Source organism: Aquila chrysaetos, chromosome 5, assembly GCF_900496995.4.
Source record: "Aquila chrysaetos chrysaetos chromosome 5, bAquChr1.4, whole genome shotgun sequence".
Lineage (NCBI taxonomy): Eukaryota > Metazoa > Chordata > Aves > Accipitriformes > Accipitridae > Aquila > Aquila chrysaetos.
Genome location: NC_044008.1, coordinates 64,973,614 through 64,998,748, shown reverse-complemented (window position 1 = coordinate 64,998,748; position 25,135 = coordinate 64,973,614). Strand labels below are relative to the sequence as shown.

General features: G+C 49.1%; 2 protein-coding genes across 4 annotated transcripts in view; both read right to left on the bottom strand.

Annotated features, from left to right (window-relative positions):
- The window catches only part of TEKT3 (tektin 3), a 101,792-nt gene extending 91,227 nt beyond the window's left edge, over positions 1–10,565 (bottom strand). The window contains exon 1 of the mRNA XM_030015871.2: positions 10,380–10,565. The gene's annotated coding sequence lies outside the window, so the exon portion shown is untranslated. The remainder of the gene's footprint in view (positions 1–10,379) is intronic.
- Positions 10,566–15,252: 4,687 nt separating this feature from the next.
- LOC115342073 (Golgi apparatus membrane protein TVP23 homolog B-like) lies at positions 15,253–21,919 on the bottom strand. 3 transcript variants are annotated; one of them, XM_030015880.2, is made up of 7 exons: positions 21,798–21,919; positions 20,935–21,017; positions 19,905–20,049; positions 19,333–19,422; positions 17,905–18,036; positions 17,688–17,816; positions 15,253–16,706 (listed from the first exon to the last, which is right to left on the bottom strand). In XM_030015880.2, the coding sequence occupies exons 1-7, from the start codon at positions 21,807–21,809 to the stop codon at positions 16,674–16,676; spliced, it is 624 nt and encodes a 207-aa protein (XP_029871740.1). In that variant the 5' UTR covers positions 21,810–21,919; the 3' UTR covers positions 15,253–16,673. The 3 variants fall into 3 exon arrangements, with proteins under 3 accessions (XP_029871740.1, XP_029871741.1, XP_040979868.1); XM_030015881.2 differs by having other exon boundaries at positions 21,807–21,915; XM_041123934.1 differs by lacking the exons at positions 20,935–21,017; positions 21,798–21,919 and adding an exon at positions 20,370–20,922.
- Positions 21,920–25,135: the final 3,216 nt, after the last annotated feature.

The window sequence follows — 25,135 nt, the reverse complement described above, 5'->3', positions numbered from 1 at the left end:
CTCCAGGTGGCAGGGAAGGCCAACAAGTGAGGGCACAGAGAGCCCAAATGTCATGCAGGTCACATTACAGGGAGGAAAGAAAAGAACCAGCCACAGATTAAAAAAAAAAAAAAAAACATTAAGCAGAATGCAAAATTCTGGCAATTGCCACAGATCCTGACATACAGCGAGGCCAGCTACAACCTGAGCTCTCCTATCAGCCCAGGGTCCTGCCATCCTCCCTGTATTCATTTGTTAACACAGAGAGCAAACCTGACATCCAAGAAAATGAGAAAATAATGGGCAATAGTATAATGATAATGGTCTTGGGTATCTACTTTGATTAACTGGGAGCAAGGAGGCTGCAGGAAGGAGTGTGGTGTTCACTGTGTGGTTGCACCTCCATCTCGGACCTCCAGCATCATCTCCAGTGCCCAAGAGAAGACACTGCAGAGGTGCATGTAGGAAAGAGCAGCATGGTTTAAGTGAAGACAGACGTGCAGGCAGGAGTGAAGGGCTTCTCCACTCAGTGGGGCTGAAGCGTGAGCTGGAGGGAGGTGCAGATCTCCCTCCAGCCTTTGCCCATCCAGGAGCACTGGTGACATGAGAGCAGCTGGGGAGAAGGGAGGTGGGCAGTTGTAGCACCCGGGGAAGGACGCAAAGGTGGGGATATTGCATTTCTGATCCTGGCTTTCCCAGAGCTCCACCAAACCCCTCGGCTTTGATTTGCACAGCATGATGGAAACATTTTTCCAAGGCAGGAGGAGGTGTCAGAAGTAATTTCTGCACTCCAGACTGCAAATGGAAGACTCGGAAGGAAGATCCACCTTTTAGAGACAACTACCTATCAGTGGAGGCCTGGAAACCCTCCACAGCTCCACCAGCACCTCACTGGTAGCCTGGGTCGTGCAAGGGAGATGCAGGACAGCAATACTGGTTTGAGAAAAAGCAGGGAAAAGCCAGGTCTAACATCAAAGTAGACCCAAAAAGGTCTAACCTCAAAGTAGACCCAAAAATATAGCCCTGAGACACCTTCCCAGCTGCAGGCCGATGAGGTGGGATGGATCTGCTCCCCCCAGCAGCGGTGGACACTCTCTGCTCTTACAGCCAGACAGTTTACACTGATAGCCCCAGCCACATACTTTGAGTGCTGCTTAAAAACCGTGACCTGTTCCTCAGCTTTTGAAGAGGAGCTGGGACATGTAGGAGATGAGCGGCATTAGCGGCATCCTGCCCTGCATGTGGGCAGAATCTCTCCCACCTCCCTCGCTCCAAATCCTCCTGCCACCCCATTCGGCAAGAGAAGGAGGCATGACCCCGGTCACCCATGGGACAAGTGGGTGAGGAAGAAAAGGACCAAACAAGCTTTCATCCTAAGCCTCAGTCATCTCAACTGGAAGGATAGTTATGTGAGATCTCATTAGAAAGAGATGGGAAAGTTTCCCTGATTCCAGGCTAGGTTGACTTCATAATTTCTAAGCATGAAGTGAAGGAGCAGCTGGGTGGGCTGGATCTGATGGACAAGCCAGACATGGTCCTCATGCTCATCTGCTGTCCAAGAGCATCAGGAGAGCTCTGGAGAACCCAGCTCCCCGTGCTCTGGACATCCAGAGAGCATCTGGAGACCTCTCCAGCTTGACAAGCCAAAGCTGGCCCAAACCTGCCTCTTATGAACCTGAGCTATATCTTGCCCTACTGGAATTTCTGTGAGGACTAGGATCTTCATGAATGTAGCAAACATTACATTTGGAAGTGCTGCATGTGTGTGTGAATATCAAGCAGCTAAGTCACACTTTCAGTAACTACTGCATTATTAAAAGCCTTTTTTTATTGCATATATGGAAAAAAACCCCTAAAATTATGGAAACAAAGCTCTCATAAGGTTGTAATTAGCATGTCTGTTCTTCTACCTGCTGTCTCTCTTCTGTGTGGCAAAATCACAGCGCTCTCTGCAGATGGGGGACCTTGAGAGGACAAAATCCCAGCAGCTGTGTATCACACACAGCAGCTGGACAAGTCTGTCTGAAAATGCACTAAGCCCAGACTTTCTGATAAAAGCGTGCAAATGCCACTTGGCTCAGCCAAAGGATTGATTTCCGCATTTTACTGTAGATGAGCTTTGCAGAGCAGCATGTAGATATGGGTGGGAGGGTGATACTGAAGTGAGAATACAGAGACAGGAGAAAACATGTCGTTTAGAGGCTGGAAGAGGAAGATGAGGGATTTGGATATATCGCAGAGGCCAAGAAGCCCATCAGCTGTGTAATGCAGAGAGCCGAGCCTGCATCGAGATCCCCAGTGCATTTCAGATAAGAAACCAGATAAGAAAGACTTTCAAATGCTGCCAGGTAGGACTGGAGACCTGAATTTGTTCTCACTCATCCAATTGCCTCTCATCAACCACCCAAACTATCTAATTCCCCTCCTGTGTCTCTTCAAACCGCACTGAGATTCAGAAGAACAGACAAAACTGCTGGGGAAAATAACACATTTCGGATGTTTGGGACAAAAAGATAATTTTTTTTTCTCTCTTCCGTTAGCTTTTTTTCCCCCAAAAGGAAAAGACAGCCTTCAAAGGCAGCAAATGGGGTGTCCAGGTGAGAGTGGTGCCGGGTGGCCATGGCCACATTGTGCCACAACACAAAGTGATGCTGGGTGAGGCTGGTGGCTGCGGGCTCCAAGGCAGGTATTTTGCTAATTGGGCCATTAAAAAGCAAAGAGCAGAAACCTGGAATCGGGAACTAAGGACAGGTTAATGCCATGAATGCAAAGGCGAACAGCAAAATGGTACGGCCCTACCAGAGCCACGACAGCTGCCCAGTGCCTGCCTTGCACACCCAGCTCTGCCTTCATTTAACTTTGATTAAAAGTGATGCCAGAGCATGTCATCGCGTGTCATGATGCGCAGACATAATTGCCCCGTAGCTTTTGGAGGGGTTTGCTGAGGACTGTGTAGGATTATTTAGCCGTGCCCAACTCAGCGTGACCTTTCCTTGCTCGGTGATGCTGAGCCAGGGATGCACACCTGCACCGAGCCTCCCTCCGAGCGCCCACCGGGCAGTGCAGCCCTGGGTGCACCGCAGCAGCCCCCAGCCCTCCCAGGAGCCGGGGCTCTGACAGCAGCTGCCAGGGTTTTCAAGCTCTCGGTGGGTGTGGGAGCTGCACAGCCAGGAAACTTCCAGCACCCTGTGAAAGGGCAGAGGGCAGCCTTTCCAGGGGCTGCTGCTTCGCCCTAGCTGCCGAACGAGCGCTGGGCAGGACGAGATAAGAGCATCTCCGGGAAATCTGAGTCAGCCCCGCCTGTTCGGTAGGATGGGAGCGATGGAAATGCACGTCTCTCAATGAGCGCTTCAGACAGCCCCCAGCGCCTCTCCCGACACATCAAAACAACCTCCTGGTTTGCCAGGGGACGGGGGAAGTCAAGGGCCATTTTTCCTGTCTGGGACCAACGTGCACTGCAGTAAACAAGCCGCCTTTCCAGCGTGATTTCCTCCCCTCCTCCTTGCGCTGCCTCATTTACTCCCCGTAGGAAACACCCCAATGTGAGCCAGCCCACCTCCCCCGTCCTGATTCATGGTTTGGACTTTTCTCTTTGGGGGAGGAAAGCTCCAGTCTGGGACTCATCACCTCATCCTGGCAGCATCTTCTCCAAAGAATGGGTTGGGAGAAGGTCTGGGAGGCTTAAACAAGGACCCCAGTGTCCATCAGCACACACGAGGAGCTTTGTCATCCATGATGGTTGGCATGGCCTTACTGCTTCCACCCATGGCCATGTCAGCCCCTTGTCTTCTGTCTTCTACATCAAGGCAAAGTCTGTCCTTTCACCCCAAGTTTGGGCAGCACCCAGGATAAAAAGCTCCAGCCCGGTGTCTCTGGCACCAGTCCAACACAACAAGCCCACGATGACCTTCAACAAAACAAGCCCGTGATGACCTTCCTCATCGCGGAAGTACGCAAATAGCCAGGGTCTTCCCCCCAAAAGCCCACCGCAGGGAGCAGAGGCAGGACCTTTCTTGGAAAGTTGGGACGTGCCCTGGTTTATAGGCACATTCCTGGGGTGCGCTTGTGTTGGGAGGAAGGAGAGGTGCAGTGAGGAGATGCACAGCTCTATCTTGAGTAATTAAATATTAAAATATTCTGTTCTATTCTATTCTAACTGGAGAGAAACAGGCTCTTCGGGAGGCAGTTTGTCTTGCCCTGAGTTGGACATCTCAAACCCGTCTGCTCCTGGGGTGCTGTGACTCCTCGGGTCTCTTCCATGGGTGGGTGTTCCAAGAGATGCTCATGGGATCAAAATTAGGTGGGCTTGACTTCACCTATAATGAGTTGTTTTAAATTAAATGATTAAATTTTAAATCAGTTAATTTAAACTGGCCGCTCCAGTTGCTAATGACTGATACTGTTCAACTACCGGTGAATATATGTCATGAATTGCAATAAATTGCACGTCTTACTGTAGTTAAGCGTCCAGCCAGCGCTTCAGTAGTTTTGTATCCATGTCCTGCATTTTAAATTCTCTCCAGACACTGAGATCGTTACTATTTCCCCTTGCAGCTGCTGTGTCCTACAGACTTGCAAGGTTTCAGCCCTTCAGTTGTGCTCATTTTCTTTTGCCCTTTCCTTGAAGGACTGTGACACATCCCCCAGCCATGTGTTTGCAGGACTCAGCGGCTGCTCGCTGGACACACTTTTGCATTGCTAAATCACGTTTAAAGAAAATAGCTCGCAGCACCCTGACACACGTACTTAACGTCTCACAGGGCTGCGAGCACCAGCCAATATTTTGCTTTTTATTCTGAATGACACAGGAAAAACGGAATGTCTCACCTCTGACCCCAGGAAGGGTCACACAGATGGCTTCCAGGCCCGACAAAGTTTTAGGACATGGGATAATTCCCATGCACATTAGCTATGCTGCTTCCTCTTGTATAACTACAAGATATTTGCAGCTGTAAGTCAGAGGTTCTGCGTGCTCAAACCACAAGAGCAGAGCCGGAGAGCTTTGCCAGGAGGGGTCTGAGCTGGAATTTCCTTCTCATACATATTTAGACTAGGAGAGACCTGAGCTGCAGAGTTCATATCTGGGTCTGAGGGTGCTCCCAGGCTGGGAGGAGGATGCTCAGGAGGCAGAGGTGGGCTGTGCCTGCGCGCTGCAATTATCTACCCCAGCTGGGGCTTATAAGATCCCAGTGCCTCCACACCTTTGGCTATCACTGAGCCAAAGTTAAGCAGTTGCTGAAGTTCAAAAATCCATGAAATCAGTACTGAATCCACGAGAGCTGCACAACGCATGGCCACAAAACCCCTCTCACTCGGCAGCACCCAGGGGGTGAGTGGGTGAAAGTCCTTTGAAGTTGAAAAACAGCCTGATGAGAATGGCAGCAACCTCCATCCCAGCTTCCAGGGCTTGCAAAAGGTGGAGGCTCCCTCGGGCTGGCTGGTGCTGAGCTCATCCTCTGCAGCTGGAGGCTGTTACACCTCCCCGAGGATCCACTGACAGCCCAGACCTTGCCTTTGGTTCAAAAATTCACAGCAGCCAGAGCTGAGTGAAAAAATAACTGTGCTGCTGTGGAGAACAGACGTGTGTGTGTGCACACGTGTGTGTGCATGCATGTGAGTGCACCCCGGCGCAGGGAGGCTGTGTTGGATGTGGGGTGCACGCCCTGTACCCCAGCGGGGATCCACGCTGTGATGCTTTTTAGTGCCCAGTTATGCCTCTGCATCCATGCGTGTCCAACACCAGGCGTCTGGGCAGCGGGTGCTGTGCGGACACCTGCGCCGTCTGCTTGGACTTCCCCGTCCTGGTGCGCTCGGGGCTGCTGCTGTGTCCTTGCGTGCCTGAGGGTGTCTATCTGTGGGTGTCAGGTATTACAGTTGCCACAAAAGCCATGAGGAGATGAATAAAGTGGCTTTTATCCAGTGCTGCAAGGGTCTGCACACCACCGGGAAGCTCCTGCTGTAGAGGGACAGTAGCACCAGAGCCCTGTTCCGTGGGGTGCCCTCTGCCTGGCTCTCCAAGCCCCAAATGGGCACGTGTGTCCTGGACGACGTGTACTCCACCTTCTAAACGTCAGCATGCGAGGCAGAGACGTGGACCTGTTCCCAAACCATCTTTCCCTGGGAGCAATTATGTACGGAGCGAGCTACAGCCGGGCGGGTGTGTGGGCAGGGAGGGGAGCGAGCACGGGGCCGAGCTGCCGCTGGAGCGGGGCAGCCGGTCATCGCGGTCGGTGTTTGGCACAGCCTGCTTTGGCACAGTGCGCGCAGGAGACACAAGCAAATCGGTGGGCAGCCCTGCCCTCTGCCACTAGCAGGTATACCCAAGCACTGCCTGCAAAGAGGAGTTTCTGAGCTAGCAAATCTCTATCTGGACTGGGTGCATGTCCCTCCTGTGCATCGAAACATCAAAGGCTTTGCAACCCAGCAGTTTAGCCGCAGGTGTGCTGCGCTGCTCTGACATGAAATCTCTCTGTCCTGCTCTCACGGAGGAGTACAGTCGGATGCGCTCTGCTCGTGCCTGCCTGATGGGATGCCAGCTGGGGTGCCAGCTCCCCCATCCCCAAACCCCATGGAGATCCCAGCCCCTGAACATCTTGCTGCAGAGAAAGTGCAGAAAGTTGAATTTGTCTTGCTTACTGCTGCTGGAGTTTCCTGAGCACAGCCAATATTTTATAAGGGCTTTCTCAGCAGGAAATAAAAGGCAGATTTAGTGTTTTAGAAGCAGAGGACACCCTCTGTTTGCAATCCCACTGACTGTTGCGGTCCCCAGCACGGCACAAACGCTTTGAGCCAAAGCACTGCCACAGCACTGGGTTGCTGCACGCTTTCCTCTCTGAGGTCTTCGGTTGGCAAAGGGCCATCAGAAAGCGGGGAAATTTTTATTTCCAAAGAAATCTGCCTTCACCCAACCAGATTTGCATAGGTCAAGGTGGAGCCAGGCAGCTACAGCCAAACTCCTTGCAGGCTCCTCACCCAGGCGCTTGTGTGGATCAGCCCATTCCTGCCTGCTCCCATTAGTCATTCCCCGCCTGGGCTTTTTTTTTTTTTTTTTTTCCAGAAATATTTGGAGGATGACTGCTCTTCCTACAAATGCCCATATTTGCTTGCAAACTTGAATGCAGATGTAAAATCCTCCCTTAGTCATTTGGACTCTCATTTTTAATGGACTTTTTGATTTGAGTACATTCATTTTAAGATGTCCCTAATACAAAATGATTAAGCAAGGAGGGGGTGATTCATAAGTATGCAAGCTTGGTTTGCCTGAAAGCAGAGGCTTGATTTATAGTTCAGCTAGGTGACTTTTATGCTTGAGACACTTTTAATTTCAAGGACTCCATAACATGGTGTTTTTGGCTCTGGTATGGGGCTCTGATTTTCCCGTATGAAAGGATCTCACTCAGTTGAGGGTAAAAAGCAGGATAACTGGCCACTGCACTACTCCCTCCCCAGGGGGGAATCAGGCTGTGAGCAGACAATACCTAATGCTGCTGTGTGTTTGGGGGAGGCAGTCAGGTGGGACATGCCTGAGCTCTCTAGTCATCACCTCTTTTAGAGAAAAAGCCCCCCTGATCCTTGTCAAGCTATTAAGTCACCGACTTCCAAGAAGAACAACCCTGAGGAAAGAGAGTCTGAATTTTTAACGTGGATACAAACCAATATTGCGAAAAGAAAGTCTTGTGAACTGCAGTCCTTGCAGGGCTCCTTCCTCCTGTCCAAATAACCAAGAATCACTTTCTGCTCTGGCCGTGAGCCATCTTTACTTCCAGTGTTTGTGGGGTGCCCATGTGCATTGTACAGGGCTATGGCTGGGGCTGGTAGGCACTACCACGGTGCAAATAAGCACTGAAAATTTGGGCACAGGCCAGCTTACCTTTAGCTTCGAGATGGGAATTCATTTGCTTTCTTTTTTGCCAGTGTTGTCCTATGGCCCTGCAGGTTGCACTGTAGGACAACAGGGTCCGTTGCGCTCCAGGTCTCAGCCTCCTCTGCAGTTTCCACCTCAGAGCCTGCAGCAGCTAAAGCAGCTGTAAGCTGGGGGCTGTCCCTGATGGTCATGACCTGGTGGTAAAGGTGCTGGTGAAGACATGACAGCAGGGATCCCAGCACACGGGGATTTCAGACGCAGAAGGTCCCAGGCTCCTCTCCACCAACCTTAGATCTATGCCAGCAAGCCCATCAGCCAGCCCAGAGACTGCAACTCCTTCCCTGCTCACCCGCCACGTCTCCTGGCTGGCTTCAGTCCCTTACCCAAGGCTCCACATAACATCAGTGCAAACACCCAATATCGCTAATGCTCAGCAAGGCCAGCGAGCTGTGGGATGGGCAGCAAGCTGCCTGTGGTGCTGACGTAAATTGGATGGAAAGCTTGCAAAGTCCTCTGCGACTAATGTGGTGTCACGCCTGCTAAATAAAGAGACCTCAAACTTGGGGCTGAAGACCAAAAATTCAGGGTTCACACCAGTTGCTGTAGTGGTGGGAGGAGGGCAGGGTACCGCTGTTTTCATCTGTGCTGGTATCCGCAGCCACCCATGTGCCATGATGGCAACAGGTCACATAGGAGAAGAAATGATTTCTTGCTACTTTTAAGAAAAAATATAAAAGCCCAAACCCTACCAAGCCCAACCCCTGCGTTACACACACACATCTACGTGTGGCCCCACGCCTGCAGAGAGACCTGAGTGAGCAGCAGCCACAAGGCACGCGTGGGTCATGGTGTTTGCCACACTGGTGGAGGATGAGGATGAGGATGAGGGTGCTGCGGGGCTCTGCATGGATGGGAATGTCAGCCAGGCAAGGCTGCGGCGTGCAAGCTGCGGTCCTGCCTCATAAAAATGAAATCCAAGGCCTGGATAACAGGTTGGTTGTTTTGTGGATATCCTAAAATCACGTAAGAGCACTTCAAGGTCTTGTGGGAACGAGGGTAGGGGAAAGCAGCTAAATGTAATGACAAGTCCTGTTGATATATCTGAAGCCAGAAACTTTGACGTTGCCAAAAATTACACTGGGGATGTTTGTACTTGACGTCTCTTGGTGAGACCACCCCAGTAGAGGGGTTGAACCGTTTGCCTGGAGCACGAGGGATGAGGAGCAACTGAAAAACCAGGTCTTGTTGGATTTGGGAGTTCATGGGCAGGGACCGGCTGTGGCAGGGGGATATTGAGACCTGATGAGGGGTGGGGCATTTGAAAGCGTGGCTCTGCACTGAAATGTCACTGAGCAGGTGACAGCTATTCCTCACCCACCACCAAAACCAGGCAGACCCAGTGCTGTGAGTGGGAGGCTTGGGAAGGAGCTGAGGCAGCTGGGACCTTCCCAAGGGCATGGGGGGATGTGGGCTCAGGGCTGTGCTGCAAAAAGGCACTGCAGCCCCATGGTTGTCAGCGGAGAAAAGCCATTGAGCTGGGACAGACGTGCTGGGGAGCAGTGTTGCACCCCACAGCATCACCGCAGCAGGGGGCTGGCACACCGCATGGGCTGTGAGGGGTCCTGCCCCGGCTCTTCACTACCCCTCATCACCACCCATTCATGGATAACAGGATCACCTTCCCCATCCCCGCCCATGCAAAGTAAAGCTGAATCCACCCCCAAAAAATGGGGGTTGATCTGTTACTTTATACTGGACCAGGTTAAGCACACCCGCATGACGCTGCTGCACTTTCCTGGTCTAGGGGCTGTGACCTGGCAGCCACTGGTGCCAGGTTGTGCTGTCCCCCGTGTCCTATTATCCCAAAACATCATCATTTGAACGGCAGGTAAAGCATTTAGCTGCTGCTTCAAAGCATCGATGATAGGTGGTTGAGCCTGGAAGCAGTAGACATGATTTTTATTGTAGTGTCCAACAATTAAACCTGGCAGCTCCCACTAAAACCAACAGTAAAATTTCCTTCTGGTTTCTGGGAGTAAAACTAAGCCAAGACAGTTTAGTTTTGCTAACCTCGGCAGGTACCAGAGTGCTGAACGCTGGTGGATGTGGAGCAGCTCTGCTCAGCTTTACGGGCCCCAATTCAATCCTTGCCAAGGTGCTTGCGAATAGGATAATCCCCAGGATCCGGAGCAAGAGGCTGCACTCTGAGCTAACGAACCAGGAGTGGGAGCTGGCAGGGATGTCCATCCCTACTCCCCAAACCCAGCACATGCCACAGCCCTGCTCCAGGGAACACCCAGCCCATGCCCCGGGGAGGGGTGCTGGACCCACGGGGGTGCAGCAGGGTACAACATGCCCCCTGACACACGGGCACCTGCTGCCGGGCACAGGGCTGAATCACTTCCTAGGAAGCATTTATTTGAATCAGAGTTTACTCCCCAAAATCAGGATGGTCCCAAGGTCTGTTTGAGGAGACAACTCAGCCGGCTGGTCCCACACACACACCCAGCTGGGAATACATTTTCTTTTTACTTACTTTTTCCAAGTCAAGTGGTTGCTCACACCACCCCGTAACATCAGGGTGGTGAAATCATGTTCCCGTTATATCCCCGCTCAGCCCCAGAAAGCTCAGAGGGAACACTAACGGAAGGAGAGGTGGTTTTGGTTATTGTTTTCCTCTTTGTCACCCCTCTGCAAGGCGCGGGAGGACAGGCAGCCACAGCCAGGGGTGACGCCCGGGGAGGTGACACCCTTCCCACCGTGGTCCCACGCTCGCACGGGATGCACCGGGCTGGCAGGTTGCTCCTGGCACTTCTCACATCGCAGGATTGATCCTTAGAGGCGTTTCCAACAAGCCTTTCCAGAAAACTTTCTTTGCGCCATTTTTTTAAAAATATATTTATTTAATTAATTTTAAAAAAAAAGCATGAGAGCTCCCTCTGCCGCCGTACAGGTTTAGACAGGAGATGGATAGACTGAAGTCTGCGCCATGCAGAGGCTGTCTGGGCTGGAGGGACCCAGTGGCAGGGTCAGCCCAGCGGTGCTGCTCCACGTTTGCTGATGCTGCCCTTAAACACAAGGGCCAGGGGGGATTAAGAGGGTTTGTCCAGGGGATCACTGGCCAGATGCTACCGAAAAGGCTGGTTTAATGTCCCCTAAAGGCTGCCCCAGGGGATGCTGCACTCCCCATCCCACCACAAACAGAGAGAAAAAACCACAGGGATGTTTCAGATCCTGCATTTTCCTCCCATTCTGCTGAGGCTGCTCTTGCAGCAGCTGGGAGCAGCGAGATTTGGGGTGTCCCGCTCACAGCAGCTGTAGAAGAGCTCTGGGGCATCAACCCGAGCGTGGCTCGTGATGCCTGATGAAGGCACCGCACCCCAGGTGTCATTGCCAGATCCCCCAATCTGCAACCAGACCTGCACCGCTCTCCTGCCCCAGCTACCGGCCAGACCCCACCTGCGATGATCTGGTCTCTGAGCTGGGGATGGAACAGGATCCAAGCAAAGTCCCCATCCTCTCCTGTCTCCAGTCCAGATTCTCATTAAACCAAACTTCCGGGCATGACCGTGCAACTTAAAACATGAGAAATCAAGGGCTTACACACCCAAGAGCTGTGCAAAAGGGTGTTTACTTTCTTCCTCATCCAAAGAGATTTTAGGTGAGGTTTTGGGTCGGGACCTCAGCCCGCAGGTGGGTTCAGGCACCTCCAGCCCAGTGGGCTCTTGGATGCTGGGAAGCGGGTGTCGAAGTTCCCAAGACCAGAGGCAGTTTTGGTGGGCAATTCAAATTCCTTCTGAAACAGGGTCCAGATGCAAGGGAGAGTTCCAACAAAAGCAAAATATAGTCTGGCTACTGATTAAAAGAAACTTAAATGAAGTTTTAAACATTACAGCAGGGACAGATGACAAGCGTGGAAAGTCCCGCGGGGAAGAGGATCTATCTAACAGGGGAGAAGCCATACAAACTGTCAAAAGAGAGCCGGACTCAACATCAGTATACTCAGTAGGAAATGGTGAGTAACCGTCTCAACAACTAAACCCCCCTTTAATCTGAAAACATAACAGCAAGAGCAAGTGAGTATGTCCTGTGGCAGAAAAGCTAAATGACTCATGTACTCCAGTGGTTACTATGGAGTTGTTTACACATTGCTTTGTGATTGAAAAAAAAAAAAAAAAAAGAGAGAAAAAAAATCTAAAAGAACTCGCCCAAAATGAACTAAATAGGCGGTTTGCGCAAGCTAGCAACATGAAGAGGAATAACTCAGCAGGCCAAGGAGGTTTCCAGGAGGAGTCCAAAGGGCTCAGGGATGAACCCACCAAGCCACTAATCCCCAGACAAACCAACTGCTTGTCCTGGTGCCAGATGGGTGAAAGGTGGTAAGTGTGATACTGGGGGTTTGGGGTTTTTTTTAAGGATTCTGGGAGGAATATGAGGAATAACAGACCAGAAAATCCAACTCCTATATTGAGCAAACTGCTCAGACTTCTAAAGACTGGGATTCACAGAGATAGGAAATAGCTGAAGAGCATCAACGTGGCTTTTGCCGAGGGGAGTCCCACCTGGCAAATACTGAAGCTCTTTGAAATGTGTAGCAAGTAGCTAGGGGATGAGATGATCTGGCATTAATAGCCATTAATTGGATAATTTATAGATTAATACTTTGTGAAAGAATCCAAAACAAAGGGCATGTTAATCGGTGGAGCTCTCTGCTGCAGGACATTGTGGATACTAAAAGTCTGCATGGGCTCAGAAAGGAATCAGTCCAATTAATGGCAGCAAAATCCACCAGGCGACATAGAGGGAGCCACAAACCTGTGGAGGTACCAAAGGTGTTCCTGGAAGTGTGGCTGTATGTTTATGATTTCCATATAGTCTTTGCTAGGCACACAGAATTAGCTACTGCTCGAGACAAATCTTGGGTTTGATGGGTTCAGTCTGACCCAGCCGTTCTCACAGCTGCAAGAAACAGCTGGAAGCACATATACCTGCTGCAAGCCGAGGAAGAGGTTGTCCCCACAGCAGCACCCAAAGGCAATGCCTCCCCCTGAGAAACAGGAGTGAAATTCAAGCAGCCGAGCACTGCAGCCTGTGGCTGAGCAGCGGAAACCAGCGCAGCATGTCCTCAACGTCAGCTGCCCCGAGACACGTGCTGGCACCGGAGAGGATAGGAAGGAACTGGAATTGCGTTCAACACACCCAGTTTGCTTTCGGCACACACAGGCAGATAATGACGGGCCCACGTGTCCTCTGTGGTATAAAAATGCTGCTATCAGTAAAAGAGAAATAGTGTTTCCTCTCTCTCTACCCTTTGCCTGTCTTATCAGGGCGGTGGGGAGGCTCTCGGTTTGCCGTGGGTTTGCAGGGTGGGAAGGGATGCCTGCTCCCAAAGTGGGGCTGTTTGCATGGAAAGGCAGGAGGGAAGCCAGAAATACCTTCCTGCCAGGAGCCCTGGAAGTGGCGCTGGGTCCTGGCCAACATCCACCCTCCCCACCCGCATCCCTGCTCCCTTTGGTCTCCCCAAAGGTCACTCTCCATTAGACACTGCAGCTTTTTGTTTAGGAAATACCAGCTGGGATGTCCTGTCCCACGTGAGCAGGGCTGACGGTGGCCTCTGCCAAGCAACTACAATAGACCTTTCCCTGCAGCCCTCCAGGCCCGGCAAGACTCCCAAGAAATCTCTGGAGCAAAAGACGGACAGGTTCCAAGTGCCCAGGGCAAGGTAGCCCATGCACACTCAGCATCCCTCCTTTGCCCTTCCCTGTCGTTCTCCCCCAGGGCAGGGATGTAGAACAGAGGGAAGGGGAGATGCACTTGACAGGGGCAAAACTGCCTCTAAAGCTTTTGGGTTTTGAGAATATTTGGAGCATCACGGTAATGCATGCACAGGGCCAGAAAAAGCATCACATCCCCCCTCCTGGGGACTCCAGCACCCAGCTGGCTGCACAGCACAATGCAATGCCACGGTGGGTGACAAACCAAGGCTGGTCTGCAGCAGCAGCAGGGGACAGGTCCCCGCTGTGGCCAAAGAGCAACAGAGCAGCTCATCCCTAGGACACAGGGGAAGGATGAGGCCTCGCGCACTCTAAAGCAGACAGCAAATGTCCCGCAGGGCCCATTCTGTCCCCAGCTCTACAAGCAAGCTCCCTGCTGGCCCAGGACACTATGCTCCAAGGACTCAAAATGGCTCTGCCTGTAAAATGGGGATGACTTCAAGCCCACCTTTCAGCTGTGCTTTTAACATCTGAGGCATACTTTGCTATTTCAGAGCACGTAGTATTTCATTATTACTTCTCTTGGAGTATTTCTTCTTCTGTAAACCCTGAAAGTTCAGCCACCACCCAGGCCTGGAGGTCTTAGGTGGGGCCACCATTACACAGTTAATGCTCAAGAAACTGGCTTAGCGTGGATTCCCGAGGCTTGGCGAAAAAAGCACATTCAGAGAATTTCCCCATTCTGCAGCAACTCCCACTTCCTGCTTCACAGGAAACCCCAGCACACAGCGAGTAAAAATCAAACAAGACTCATGCCCAACAGGAGAAGCGATAAGAAATTTAGTTCTGATCCATGCTGTGGAGAAATGCAATAAAATGCCAGCTTCTCAGAAGCCAAAAGACTGAATATTTGCCAAGAGGCTAAAAATAAGCCAAAGAGGGCTATATTTAAAGGCACGTACTAAAAAATTCCTCTGTCCTTGATTAAATAAACTGCAACTTCCAGAAAAGCACTCTCTATTTTCCAGCAGTTTGGGGGGAGCTTTGGCAGCAGGAGAATAAACATTAAGTCCAAAACTTTCAACACATTTTAAAACAACTACCTCCTGGCTGGAGCTGTACCAGAGTCAGTGCCGTCCCTCCAACACCAGTGGCAAACTGGGAGCTTGTTGGACTGGAGCAGAAAGGATTTCCGTTCCATCGTGCTGTACCAGCCGGACACTGCACTTGCACATCCCCACATGGCTGTAGAAGCACCTTTACTTCAGTGATTGACTTCATTTGGCCTGTTTACATTCATTCCTTAGAAATAAATCATCCCTTCCACATAAATGGGGACTAGAAGTTCCTGCTACATGGTGGCACGAGCTTTTACGGTAGCACATTGCCACCTGCCAGGAGCGAGCCAGGGACCTGGGCAGAGGGGCCCTCTGAGTGCCCTCAGAAGCCTCTTAGCCACTCCAACAGAGCCTTATAGAGCGACAATTACTTCAGCTCTGCATGATAACCACTCCAGCACGCTTACAAAGAAAGTGTTTGCACAGGGAAAACTGTCCGAGACCCCTGGTGACAGGAACTGTGCCAGAGCTCACTAAGCAGCACCGTTTAAGTTGACAAGTAACCCCTGTTAAAACTACACTACATGAACACAGTGTATAAAAGAGCTCAGGCATGAATCATAGAAGGGATATCTGGTCTGGTTAAACAAAGCATCATTTTAATTTCAAGATTTTATAAATACATATTTACAAAAGGAAGGTATCAATCCAAAGAGTTAAACAAATGTACAGCTCCCACGTATTGCTACAGTACAGGGAGAGAAATCATGTTAACGCAATCCCACAATTAACAATACCCATTATTCAAAAAGAAACCACATTCTTAATTTAAAATATCTCATCCAAAGTTTACAATATCTGCCGCTGCAAAAGCACAATCTGCCTTGAACAGAATTACATGACAAGAAAGAACTGATCCCTTTCATACAGCTTTTCACACAAAACACACCACTTTCTGCCATCTAAGTGAACACTGCCAGTCAACATTTCACCATCCTACAAAATGCTTTTTTTCCAGCCACAGACTCCTTGGGGAGCACGGCTTGAGGACAGCATACTGCATGGATTCAAGAAATGTAAAACCCTGTCGGTCCCGTTCCCTGCGACTCTGTGCCGAGGGGCTAGTGAGGAAACTGCAGATCACATCACCCTACACCCTCCTGGCCAGAGAAAAAGACCCGTGGCACCAAACGCACACTACTGCGCAGCGCCGACACGACGCCAGATGGCATCACTTTAACAGCATTAGTCAGACGATGACTGCTCTCAGATTTGCTCTGTCTCTGAAATTGTCCCTGCAACCTTCCTCGTAACCTGGTTTTACCCTTGCTATACTCTCCATACAGATGCAGGCCTACAGGTAGAAGCGGGACTTCCCATAAATCCAGGAGCTTAAGATGTTACTGAGACCTCCAAGAATGCTTCAGATAAATAAAAGACCAGAGCTGCTCAGAAGTCACTTTCTGCAGTTTTCACGAGACTTCAATGATCTTCTTACTAAGCCAACAGCAAGATTTCCTTTAGATGCCCTTCACTGCAACCACCTCAGCACCATTCAAATCACAGAATGAGAGATGCGGAGCCAAAAGAGTACTATCTAAACTTCATAACAGAAGCAGCAATGACCTCCAAGAACAAAACACAGCAACGGCCACAACTGAAATTATTTGAGGCACCAACTGCTGGAGAAGTTGGGGGAGTTCTTGGACAACGGAAGGCTCACCTTGTGCATGGCTTTTCTGAAGAAGGATGTCCTGCAATTTTCTCTTAGTTCATCCAGTAGTTCTAAACCTGTATGAGAGCCACCTAGGATATTTTTTAATTTAAAGTTTAGGCAAATTAATTTTAATTAATCAAACTAAAGAAAGGACTGAAACACAAACCGCTAGTGGAAAATCGAATATAAGTTGCTAGGAGTGTTAACCTGAAGTCTTGCACAATTTATTTACTTCTTTTAATTCACACCTCACGTATGCAGCTCCCAAATCTCATGGTCAGAGCAACGTTCTCTGTTGTCCACTACTGTGAATCCAGTCTGGCTTGAGGCTTCTACCACTCTCAGGATGCTGTTTGATCCTCTTTAGCCACAGTCTGCAGAAGGCAAAAAAGAAGAAAAGGAGTACAGGAGAACTATGTGACTCACTGCCATGATTCTGGGGCAAGGCACTAATTCTGCCAGAGACTGAGAATGGTCTGGGCCTCTGGTTAACCACTGCAGTGGTAAAAGCATTCAGAAGCAAATCCAGCTACAGAAGAGCACAATCCCAGCACAGACTGCCAAGAAAGGTTTATCAGTGTTTGAACTTCTGATTGCACTAATGAGAGTAATTCCAGCAAACAGTTGTGAACCTGTGGCAGGCAAACCACTTGTCCTCGGAGTTGTCCACATAATACAGCACACTGAGGAAACTCGGTAAAAGCAGAAGTTAAATGACAGCCTAGAAGTGGAACAGGGGACGGTTGTGCCTACTGCTGCAGGGACCTATGGAAGGAAGAAAACCCAGTGCTGGGGCAGAAAAGGACCTCCTGAAATGAGCTGGTTGGAAGTGAAAAAGAACATAAAAGGCAATGGCAGCCCTTTTGGCTGAGCTATGCACGCTGCAGCTGTGCACTGAAGCACAAGGACCAATGCGACATCCCTCCAGGTGCATAGTTTTGTGGCTAGCACAACCTGAAGAGGAAGCAGTGCAATGAAAGGAGTAATTTAGCAACACATTATCCAAGAGCCATAGTTTATCAAAGAACATTTCATTCTGTCACCACATTCACTGTGTACCTTATTTCCAATATACCAGCCATATTCCAGTAACTTCTATGGCACCTGTCCATGGCACCAGCAAATAACATGAGCTCATGACATGCAAATGGAACTTGATGCCAATAATTAGCAAGTTACTCTGTGACTTTACTAAAGGGGCTCAAATTCACAAGGCAGCAAGGTGTGAAGGTTCCCTCTGCAGAACTACAAATAACAACTTTTTCAGTCTTTCTTTTCATGGCCCAGGCAGTAAAGGAAGCTGATGGACAGAAACAAATACGACTGGAGGGTTTCCAAAACCCTGGAAAACTTACCTGCCGCAAGAACTGCTTCCCAAGATAGTTGGTTGCCATGCTTGTCAAGTTCTTTCTACTGCCAACTTTACACCTGATATAACCATAAAGGTTGGCTCCCTGAAGCACCACTCCCATCACAACCACTGCCTAAGACACAGGAAAATACAGTCATTGATTTACACTGCCTTGCCTGTAACATACAGGACCTATTACTGAGTTGAGGGAGTCCACTCACCAGCCATTTCACTTTGAAAGAAAAGAGAGCGCTGAAAGCAAATATCACCCAGATCATAGGACAGGTAATTAGACCTAACCAGAAAATTCGGGACTCTGCTTCTGATGAGGTTTTACTCCCTTGCGCCGATACCTAGAAACAGAAAGGAAATCGAGATTAACAGGCTGATCCACTGTATAGGTCACATTGTCATTAAAAACAGTCCGGAATCTACAAGCCCCCCATTTTTCACCTCCACACAACAGTACTGGGTGCTTTCAAGATCAATTTCTACATCACCTAAAGACCTTTCTGCATTAGCAGATGTTTCCATTTAAGGGACCCTTTTATCAGTTTTCTATCAGAAACAGCGGAGGTGGCAGCATCAAATCGCCTTGGAATGCTTGGGGATTAAAGGTTACATTTGGGAAACGTGACATTTACTGCATGGTTCAGTTACAATGCTTAGAAACAGCCAAACTGGTAATGTTTTCCACCTCCAAATCACTGCACAATCAGAATTTCACTAATCCTACCACTGGCAGAACTAAATAATGATACTTTTAGACATCAAACTAGGGTAATTTTTTCTTTACACACACAGAGGTCTGATTCACACCACATTACTGATTTCATAAAGTCTTTACAGAGCAGAAGATCCCAAGCAAGCACTCACTTCTTCCTTCCTGTAACATTTAAAAAATCTGGACTGGGGTAAATTTACAGCATCACCAGCAGTTCGGCTACCTTTCCCCCTCCTCCACCAATATGTTCTAGCTTTTCTAAACTAGCATTGTTTTGAGAAAGAATGTGCCTGTAGTTAAGGCACAAACTCAGCTGGAGAAAGGTTTAGGTTCAAGTCCCTACACCACTGCAGACATGTGACAGCACAAAATGATCTTTATCTCACTCCAGATCTGCATGCCAGAAGTGTCACTACCTCCATACAGAGACAAAAGATAGGCATCAAAAGGGTAAATACCGGAAGTGTTGTGAGGTGCCTGACAGATGCGATACTAGAGATACTACATACAGACTTAGCAGTAGTCATCAAGAACTAAAAGGCATAGTGATAGCCATGACAAATGCTATACATGTTTCTTCCTACTTCTAGTAGTTTTCTAGAGGAGGTAAAAGCTCTGTCAGCTGTTCCAAGTTCACACCAGAAAACCTATAGGTTACTAGCACGGCATGGGAACCTTTACTGCATTCTATGTGGAACTTTTACGTTACTTATGCAAAGCCAGATGAATACATCATGAGAATTTTTAAATAATTCAACAATCGCAAAGCTCACTCAGCAGCCTATATGAAACAAGCACTTTGTCACAGATCTCTGGCTGGAAGTAAATATCTATGCTGTGCAATCTACCATCACAAGCATAACCACTAATTAATAGGGGTTTCATAAAACAGAAACAACTAAAAGAAAAAAAAAAAAAAATTTACCTTCCTGGCTTCAAATACCCAGTGACTTCTACCATCATCATCCACCTGGTTCCACCAGCGAAGGCCAACCATCAGTCGCCCTGTGACATTCTGAAATAGAAGAAAAGCAATGAGCTTTATATCTTCTGCTAAAAGAAACCATTTGCCAAAGTTCAGCTGTTTGAGTTGCTATTTTCAATGCTGCTCATCTGCCTCACATTTGGGAAAACAAGATTACGCGGCTTTTATGTCCACAACAATCTATCTTCTAATATGTCCAGTACAATACCAAATTACTGTGAGGCATATTTCTGGCGATTAGAAAGTGATCTGATAATGAAGCCTCTGCTACCTTAAAAGAAAACCTAATATATGTTCTCCATTTGATTTTCAAAAAGAAACGAGGTATACAGGGAATTAAGAGTTATTACTTCGTAACGCTTTGCAATACATCACAGTACTTGAGGGTATTTTGGGTATCATTTTGTGGGAAAGGTACAAACAAGTTACTTTTTTTGTGACGTGAATATCACTCTCTTCAATTATTCTTATATAGTAAGACGAAGATAACAAAAAGCATAAAAGGAACTTACCTTTACAGCCCAAAAGTCACAGGACAAGAGGAGGATAATTGTCACCATGCAGGCAATAAAGCTGCTAGTTAAGAGCTCACAGAGCAGATAGACAACTATCGCACTGACTCGGAAGAATAAGTGGAAAAATGATGCCACTGGATGCCTGGAATGAAGTACAGCACAGTCACAGCTCTTTCAGACAAGACTGAAGCAATTTCAGAGAAATGACACTGCCAAATGATCTCCCATCAACTCACAGGATAAGGATCAGCATCGTAACATGAACCCAGTGTGCAACAACTTCTGAAAACATGGGAAATAAACTGACTAGAAGCTCATCATAAGGAAGACACATTCTACATGCAGTGATATCCCACGTGCAGACAGAATTTAGGGTGGAAGGGGATAGGGAGTTTTACCTAGAGTTCAATGTAAGGCAATTTTTATGGGTTAAATTAAAAAAGGTTCTGACAGAGGAAATACCTCTGAAGGAAAGATCATACTTCTCAATATGGTGGACTTGTCCTTCTTTCTGATTTCTGCAGTCTCCCTGTCAGAAACGTGTAGTACAGAGCTGAGGTCACCACAATACCTGTGCATGGACACTGCTCTGTGGCAGGAGTTTGGGCAGAACGAGGAAGGAGGTGGCTGGACCAACTACACCAGGACGTGACAGACAGCAGTGCAGCACCAAACATACTTGAGAACAAAGACTGGGGAAGAGATAGTGGACTAGCCCAGAACCAGCACTCAGCAGGGTGAGAACCTCCCGTTACACAGAGTAATTGTATCAGTGTAGATTCCTTACACACAGGGACACAAACACATACTACATGTTAGGACACCCAGAAGCATGAAGGCACAGATCTACAAATTCCAGCTGAGCTTCTGGAACTGGTGGTCTCAGTTATCCAGAAATTACTCTCCATTACTTCCAAATAAATAAAGAAGGTATTTGCCATTACATATTTTGATGTAACATGGCAGTCCTTCCTTCCTTGTGCTTCTGCCTAGAACTGACCTAGAAACTCTCTCTATGGCCACCGACCTTATTTTTGACTTTTTTGACCTCCTGGATACATCATCATCTGCATCAAAGAGAGACACATCTTCAATGTCATCACTGCTGTCCTAAAGTGGGAACAGATGCAAAGAGTCACATGAGAAAAAAGAATCTGTTTTCAACTTCAAGCAGAGACAGTTTTGATTACCCAGAAGTATTACGGTGCCACCTTAAGATCAAGACGAATTTGGGAAGAACGTGAAAATTTAACCACATCCAAACCAAAAAAAGCAGCACTAAATGTTTCGATCTGTGCTTTGTGAAGACTACGTAAGCTCGAAGTGCAAGTCCAAGGCTCCTTTCTGCACCCAGGCTGTTAACTTCACAGCCTCGTCTAGGGCCTTTTATTCTTAACCCCTTCCGGAGAGCCCAGCCCCTTGTACAAAAGCTATTCCTACGTCAGGCAGCAGGCCCGCGTCCTCCAGCCTTTCGGCGAATACACCGGTGATGGAAAGAGAACTGGCCGTTTTCACAGACAGGCTGCACCTCTCCCGCAGGCCCCGCAGAAACGCGGCACCACCCGCCCCGGACCGGCCGAGCGCTCTCACCCGGACACCGGCCCTCCTCGGGGCTCTCCGCCGGCACAGGTACGCGCCGCCCTGTACAACGACGAACCGTCCGGCTGGCGGCACAACCGCCGGGGGCCGCAGGCCTACGACAGCGGACAGCGCCTGCCTGCCTGCCTGCCTGCCTGCCTGCCTGCCTGCCTGCCTGCCCCCCGCCCCGGTGCCCGGGTGCTGCCGCAGCCGTCCCAGTCCCAGTCGCAGTCCCGGTCCCGGCCCCGGCCCCGGCCCCGGCCCCGCTCCCGGCGCTGACCCCTGACCCCGCCCCGGCGGGGGCCGCCTCACCTGCCCTACCATGGTCGGAGTCCCCTCACTTCCGCCTGCCGCGCAACGTCAGCGCCGCGGGCCAATCCCGGCACGCGCCGCCCCTCCTCCCCTCCGCGCGTGCGCGCCCGGCGGGACGGCGCGGCAGACGTGGCCGCGCTCTTCCCCTCCCCCCGCCCTCCTCCCCTGCCGGTGACGTCGCGGGGGGCGGGGCCAGGAGAGGCGGCCGTTGGGGCCGTTGGCGGCGGCCGCTGAGGGGCCGGTCCCGGCCCCCACGTACTCGGGGGTCGGGCCGCTGAGGGGCCGGGCCTGGGCCCCGGGGAGGAGGCTCCCGCAGCGCTGGGGAGCCGGCCGGGACCCGTGGGGTGCTCCCTCGTGAGCCGCGAACACGTAATACCCAGAGCCGGTGTCAAGTGGAGTTAGTGGGAGGGAGAGCTCTAAGAGGAGGAGCGGCGTCGCTGGAGCCTCGCCTTTCCTCATCGCTGCCGTACCCGAAGAACGCCTTGAGGAGGACGCAACCGTGCCGAGGCCGCGTTTCGGGTTTTTAGCCACCCTCTTCCCTCGCACGGGGCAGGGAGCGTTCCTGTCGACTAACCCGCGCTGCCTGCGCGCACCACCCAGCTCTCGCTTCACTGCGCCCCTTCCCGGGTACCTCAGTAAAAATCTGCTCCTGGCAGAGGTGAAAAAAAAAGCAACAAAAAGCACCACCAAAAAAACCCAACTGGATGTCTAGAAAATGTGATAGAAAAAGCTCAAAATAGAGTAACACCCTCAGATCAGTATTTTTAGAACATAAAAGGCTGAGCAGCCGCACTGAAAAGAAAGGGGAAACTTTAAGCTTTGATTTTTACAAAGTCTGCAGGCAGGCACAGAGCTTTCAGGGAAAAAAGCGCAGGTTGGCAGTGCCCTGATTTTAAAACTGCTCATTACAGCCATTGGCGTGAGCGTACACAATGGACAAAACCCGAGGATCCATCAGCAGCTGCAAGCTCGCTCGTGCTCCAAGGAAACCATCTGCAAACAGCTCGTCTGAAACACGCTGCCCAACATTTTTTGTACATGAACAATTAAGTCACAAAACATTCGTTAGGGAAGAAGTGAGTAAATTTCTGTTTCATTTATAAAGGAAGACAACAAAGTTAACTATACAATTATTCCTTCCAGTTGTTCTTCCATCTATTTTGGCAAGTGCAAAGGAACAGTTTGCCTTGCAATGAGGCACAACATTGTTTTATCACTTGCCGCCTGTTTGAAGGATCACTGCTTGATCCTATTTGAAGCAAAATGGGTCTCTCCCTGTCTGGGTCACTCTTACCATAGCTGGTTGCAGCCATAACTGCTTACCGGGTGGATCTGGCAGCTGCTGTATTCTTGAAGGACTACATGTTTAGTTCAGATTTAGTTATTTTGGGGACTAGCTCATCCACTGGTATATTCATATGCCTTAAAAGAGATTTCAGACCTGTAAGACTATAGCAAGTCATACATCAAAGCAAAGATGTAGAAATCCAGAGCTTTTTAAGGACAAAAAAGTCTCTAATTGGGCTGACCCAGGAGTGCTTTGAGCTGTTCTGGTACCTCATCTGCTTCACGTCTCCCACACGCTGGTGGGAGGGGAGAGCAAGCAATGGGGCCCCATGTGAGCTCTCCTTTAGCACTAGCACACATCACTACCAATAGTCCCGAGTTCTTAGTTAAAAATATCATCTTCTAAACCAATAATGTGGAAGCGTATGAAGTGCTCGTACCAATGAAGTATTCTTGTTGGACAATCTTCCCTGTGGTTTCTCTCCAAAAATCTAAAACCTGGTGGTGCTGCAGCGTAAGAGATATTGCAGAAATTACCATCAGTGTTGCTGCAACACAGTTAAAATTGTTGTTGTTGGAGAAATACAAATTTATTGGGACCCCTGAAGATACACAGCACCACTGCCTAACCTTTATGGTAAACTATCTAAAAGTAAAGCAAACCAAAAAAAGACATCCAAAAATTCTACTGAAAAACTTCTGAAGGAAACAGCCACCTGTTGGGGTTTTTTTGTCCTTTTTTTTAAAAGCATATGGCCAAACATTTGAGGACAAAGCAAAAAAAAAATTAATTGTACTTGATGCTTTATTATTTTGTGATCAATACAGCATTTTCACACACAGCATTTCCTCCCAGATGACCCCAAGGTGCTGGTCGATAGCGGGGACAGGACACACTCCGAGCTGGGGAGCAGGTCTCTGCTGCTTTCACCTTGTTCAGGCATTGGTGTTGGACAAAGCTGCCTTTGGCCCTCTGGCCATTTCCACTCACCACCCAGGTACCTGCTGGCAGGGCAGCGAAGCGTCAGGCTCTTGTGTACGCTGCCCCAAAACGCAGCTGGGGCCCCACACCCCACAGTTAGAGCCGTCCAGGAGGAAGATCAAGGTGTGGAGCTGCAGCTACAGGGAATATCCCCAGACATTCAGACTGTAACCCCAGGGCTCAGATTCACCCATGCTCCAGGGTTGATATCCCCACTCACTTACAAAGAGCTCTGGTATCTGCTAGTGCCGGAAGTGACACAGGCCTCCCTCTCATGACTTTCTCAAAAACTGTACTGAATTCAAATTAACACTTTATTTCTATATAACACCTGAAAAACCACAGCAGAGAAGCACAACAGAAATAAACATATTATGCAGCAAGTCAGCAGACTTAATGTTCATCATGTAAAGACTTGGCTGTTCAATGGTCTTTCTCACACATCTTTAATTTTTTTTTTTTTTTTTAATTTAGAAAGGGCAGGTGTAGGGTTATTAGAATCACCGCTATCTTAAGACTGATACGCATGATCTAATCTCATGGTGTGTGATCCAGCCACAAACAAGTAAAATGTCCTTTTGCTTCAATACTGCCTGCATACAGTTTTGTTTTCACATCAATTTAAAGACAATATAAAAAAATCCATTTTGTTTACCCGGTTAACAAGTACACTTGCAATGCTCGCTTAAGTCAGCATGCCATTTCACAGGCAATCCAAAGCTATTACTGGTAAATACAATACTATATAAAAACTTAATTTACTTTTTATATCTTTGCTGTTGCCTCTTTTTAATGCTCTCTTGCTCCTTTTCTATTCACTGTGTGAAGTATCAGGCACCATTCCTCTGCTGAAATACAAACACTTCAGCTCTAACGACCACACAGGTAAAAGCACATTTTGTTCAGAAATGCCTGTCGAGCTATACAGACAAAATTGCTGTGACATCAATACAGTATCATCATATCAGGATGATATTATCTACACTTTGTGGATGACAAGTACAACACTAATGGCACCTAGCTACACCAAAACTCTTATCGAAACTATCTTGCCACTACTCTGCCTGGC

What these genes read in the sequence shown, in the direction of transcription:
- LOC115342073 (XM_030015880.2), bottom strand. An exon ending in TCAAAAAAGTCAAAAATAAG is followed by an intron (nt 20,050 to 20,934) that starts GTCGGTGGCCAT and finishes ACTTCATTCCAG; the next exon opens with GCATCCAGTGGCATCATTTT. An exon ending in GGAAGCAGTTCTTGCGGCAG is followed by an intron (nt 16,707 to 17,687) that starts GTAAGTTTTCCA and finishes TGCCTTCTGCAG; the next exon opens with ACTGTGGCTAAAGAGGATCA.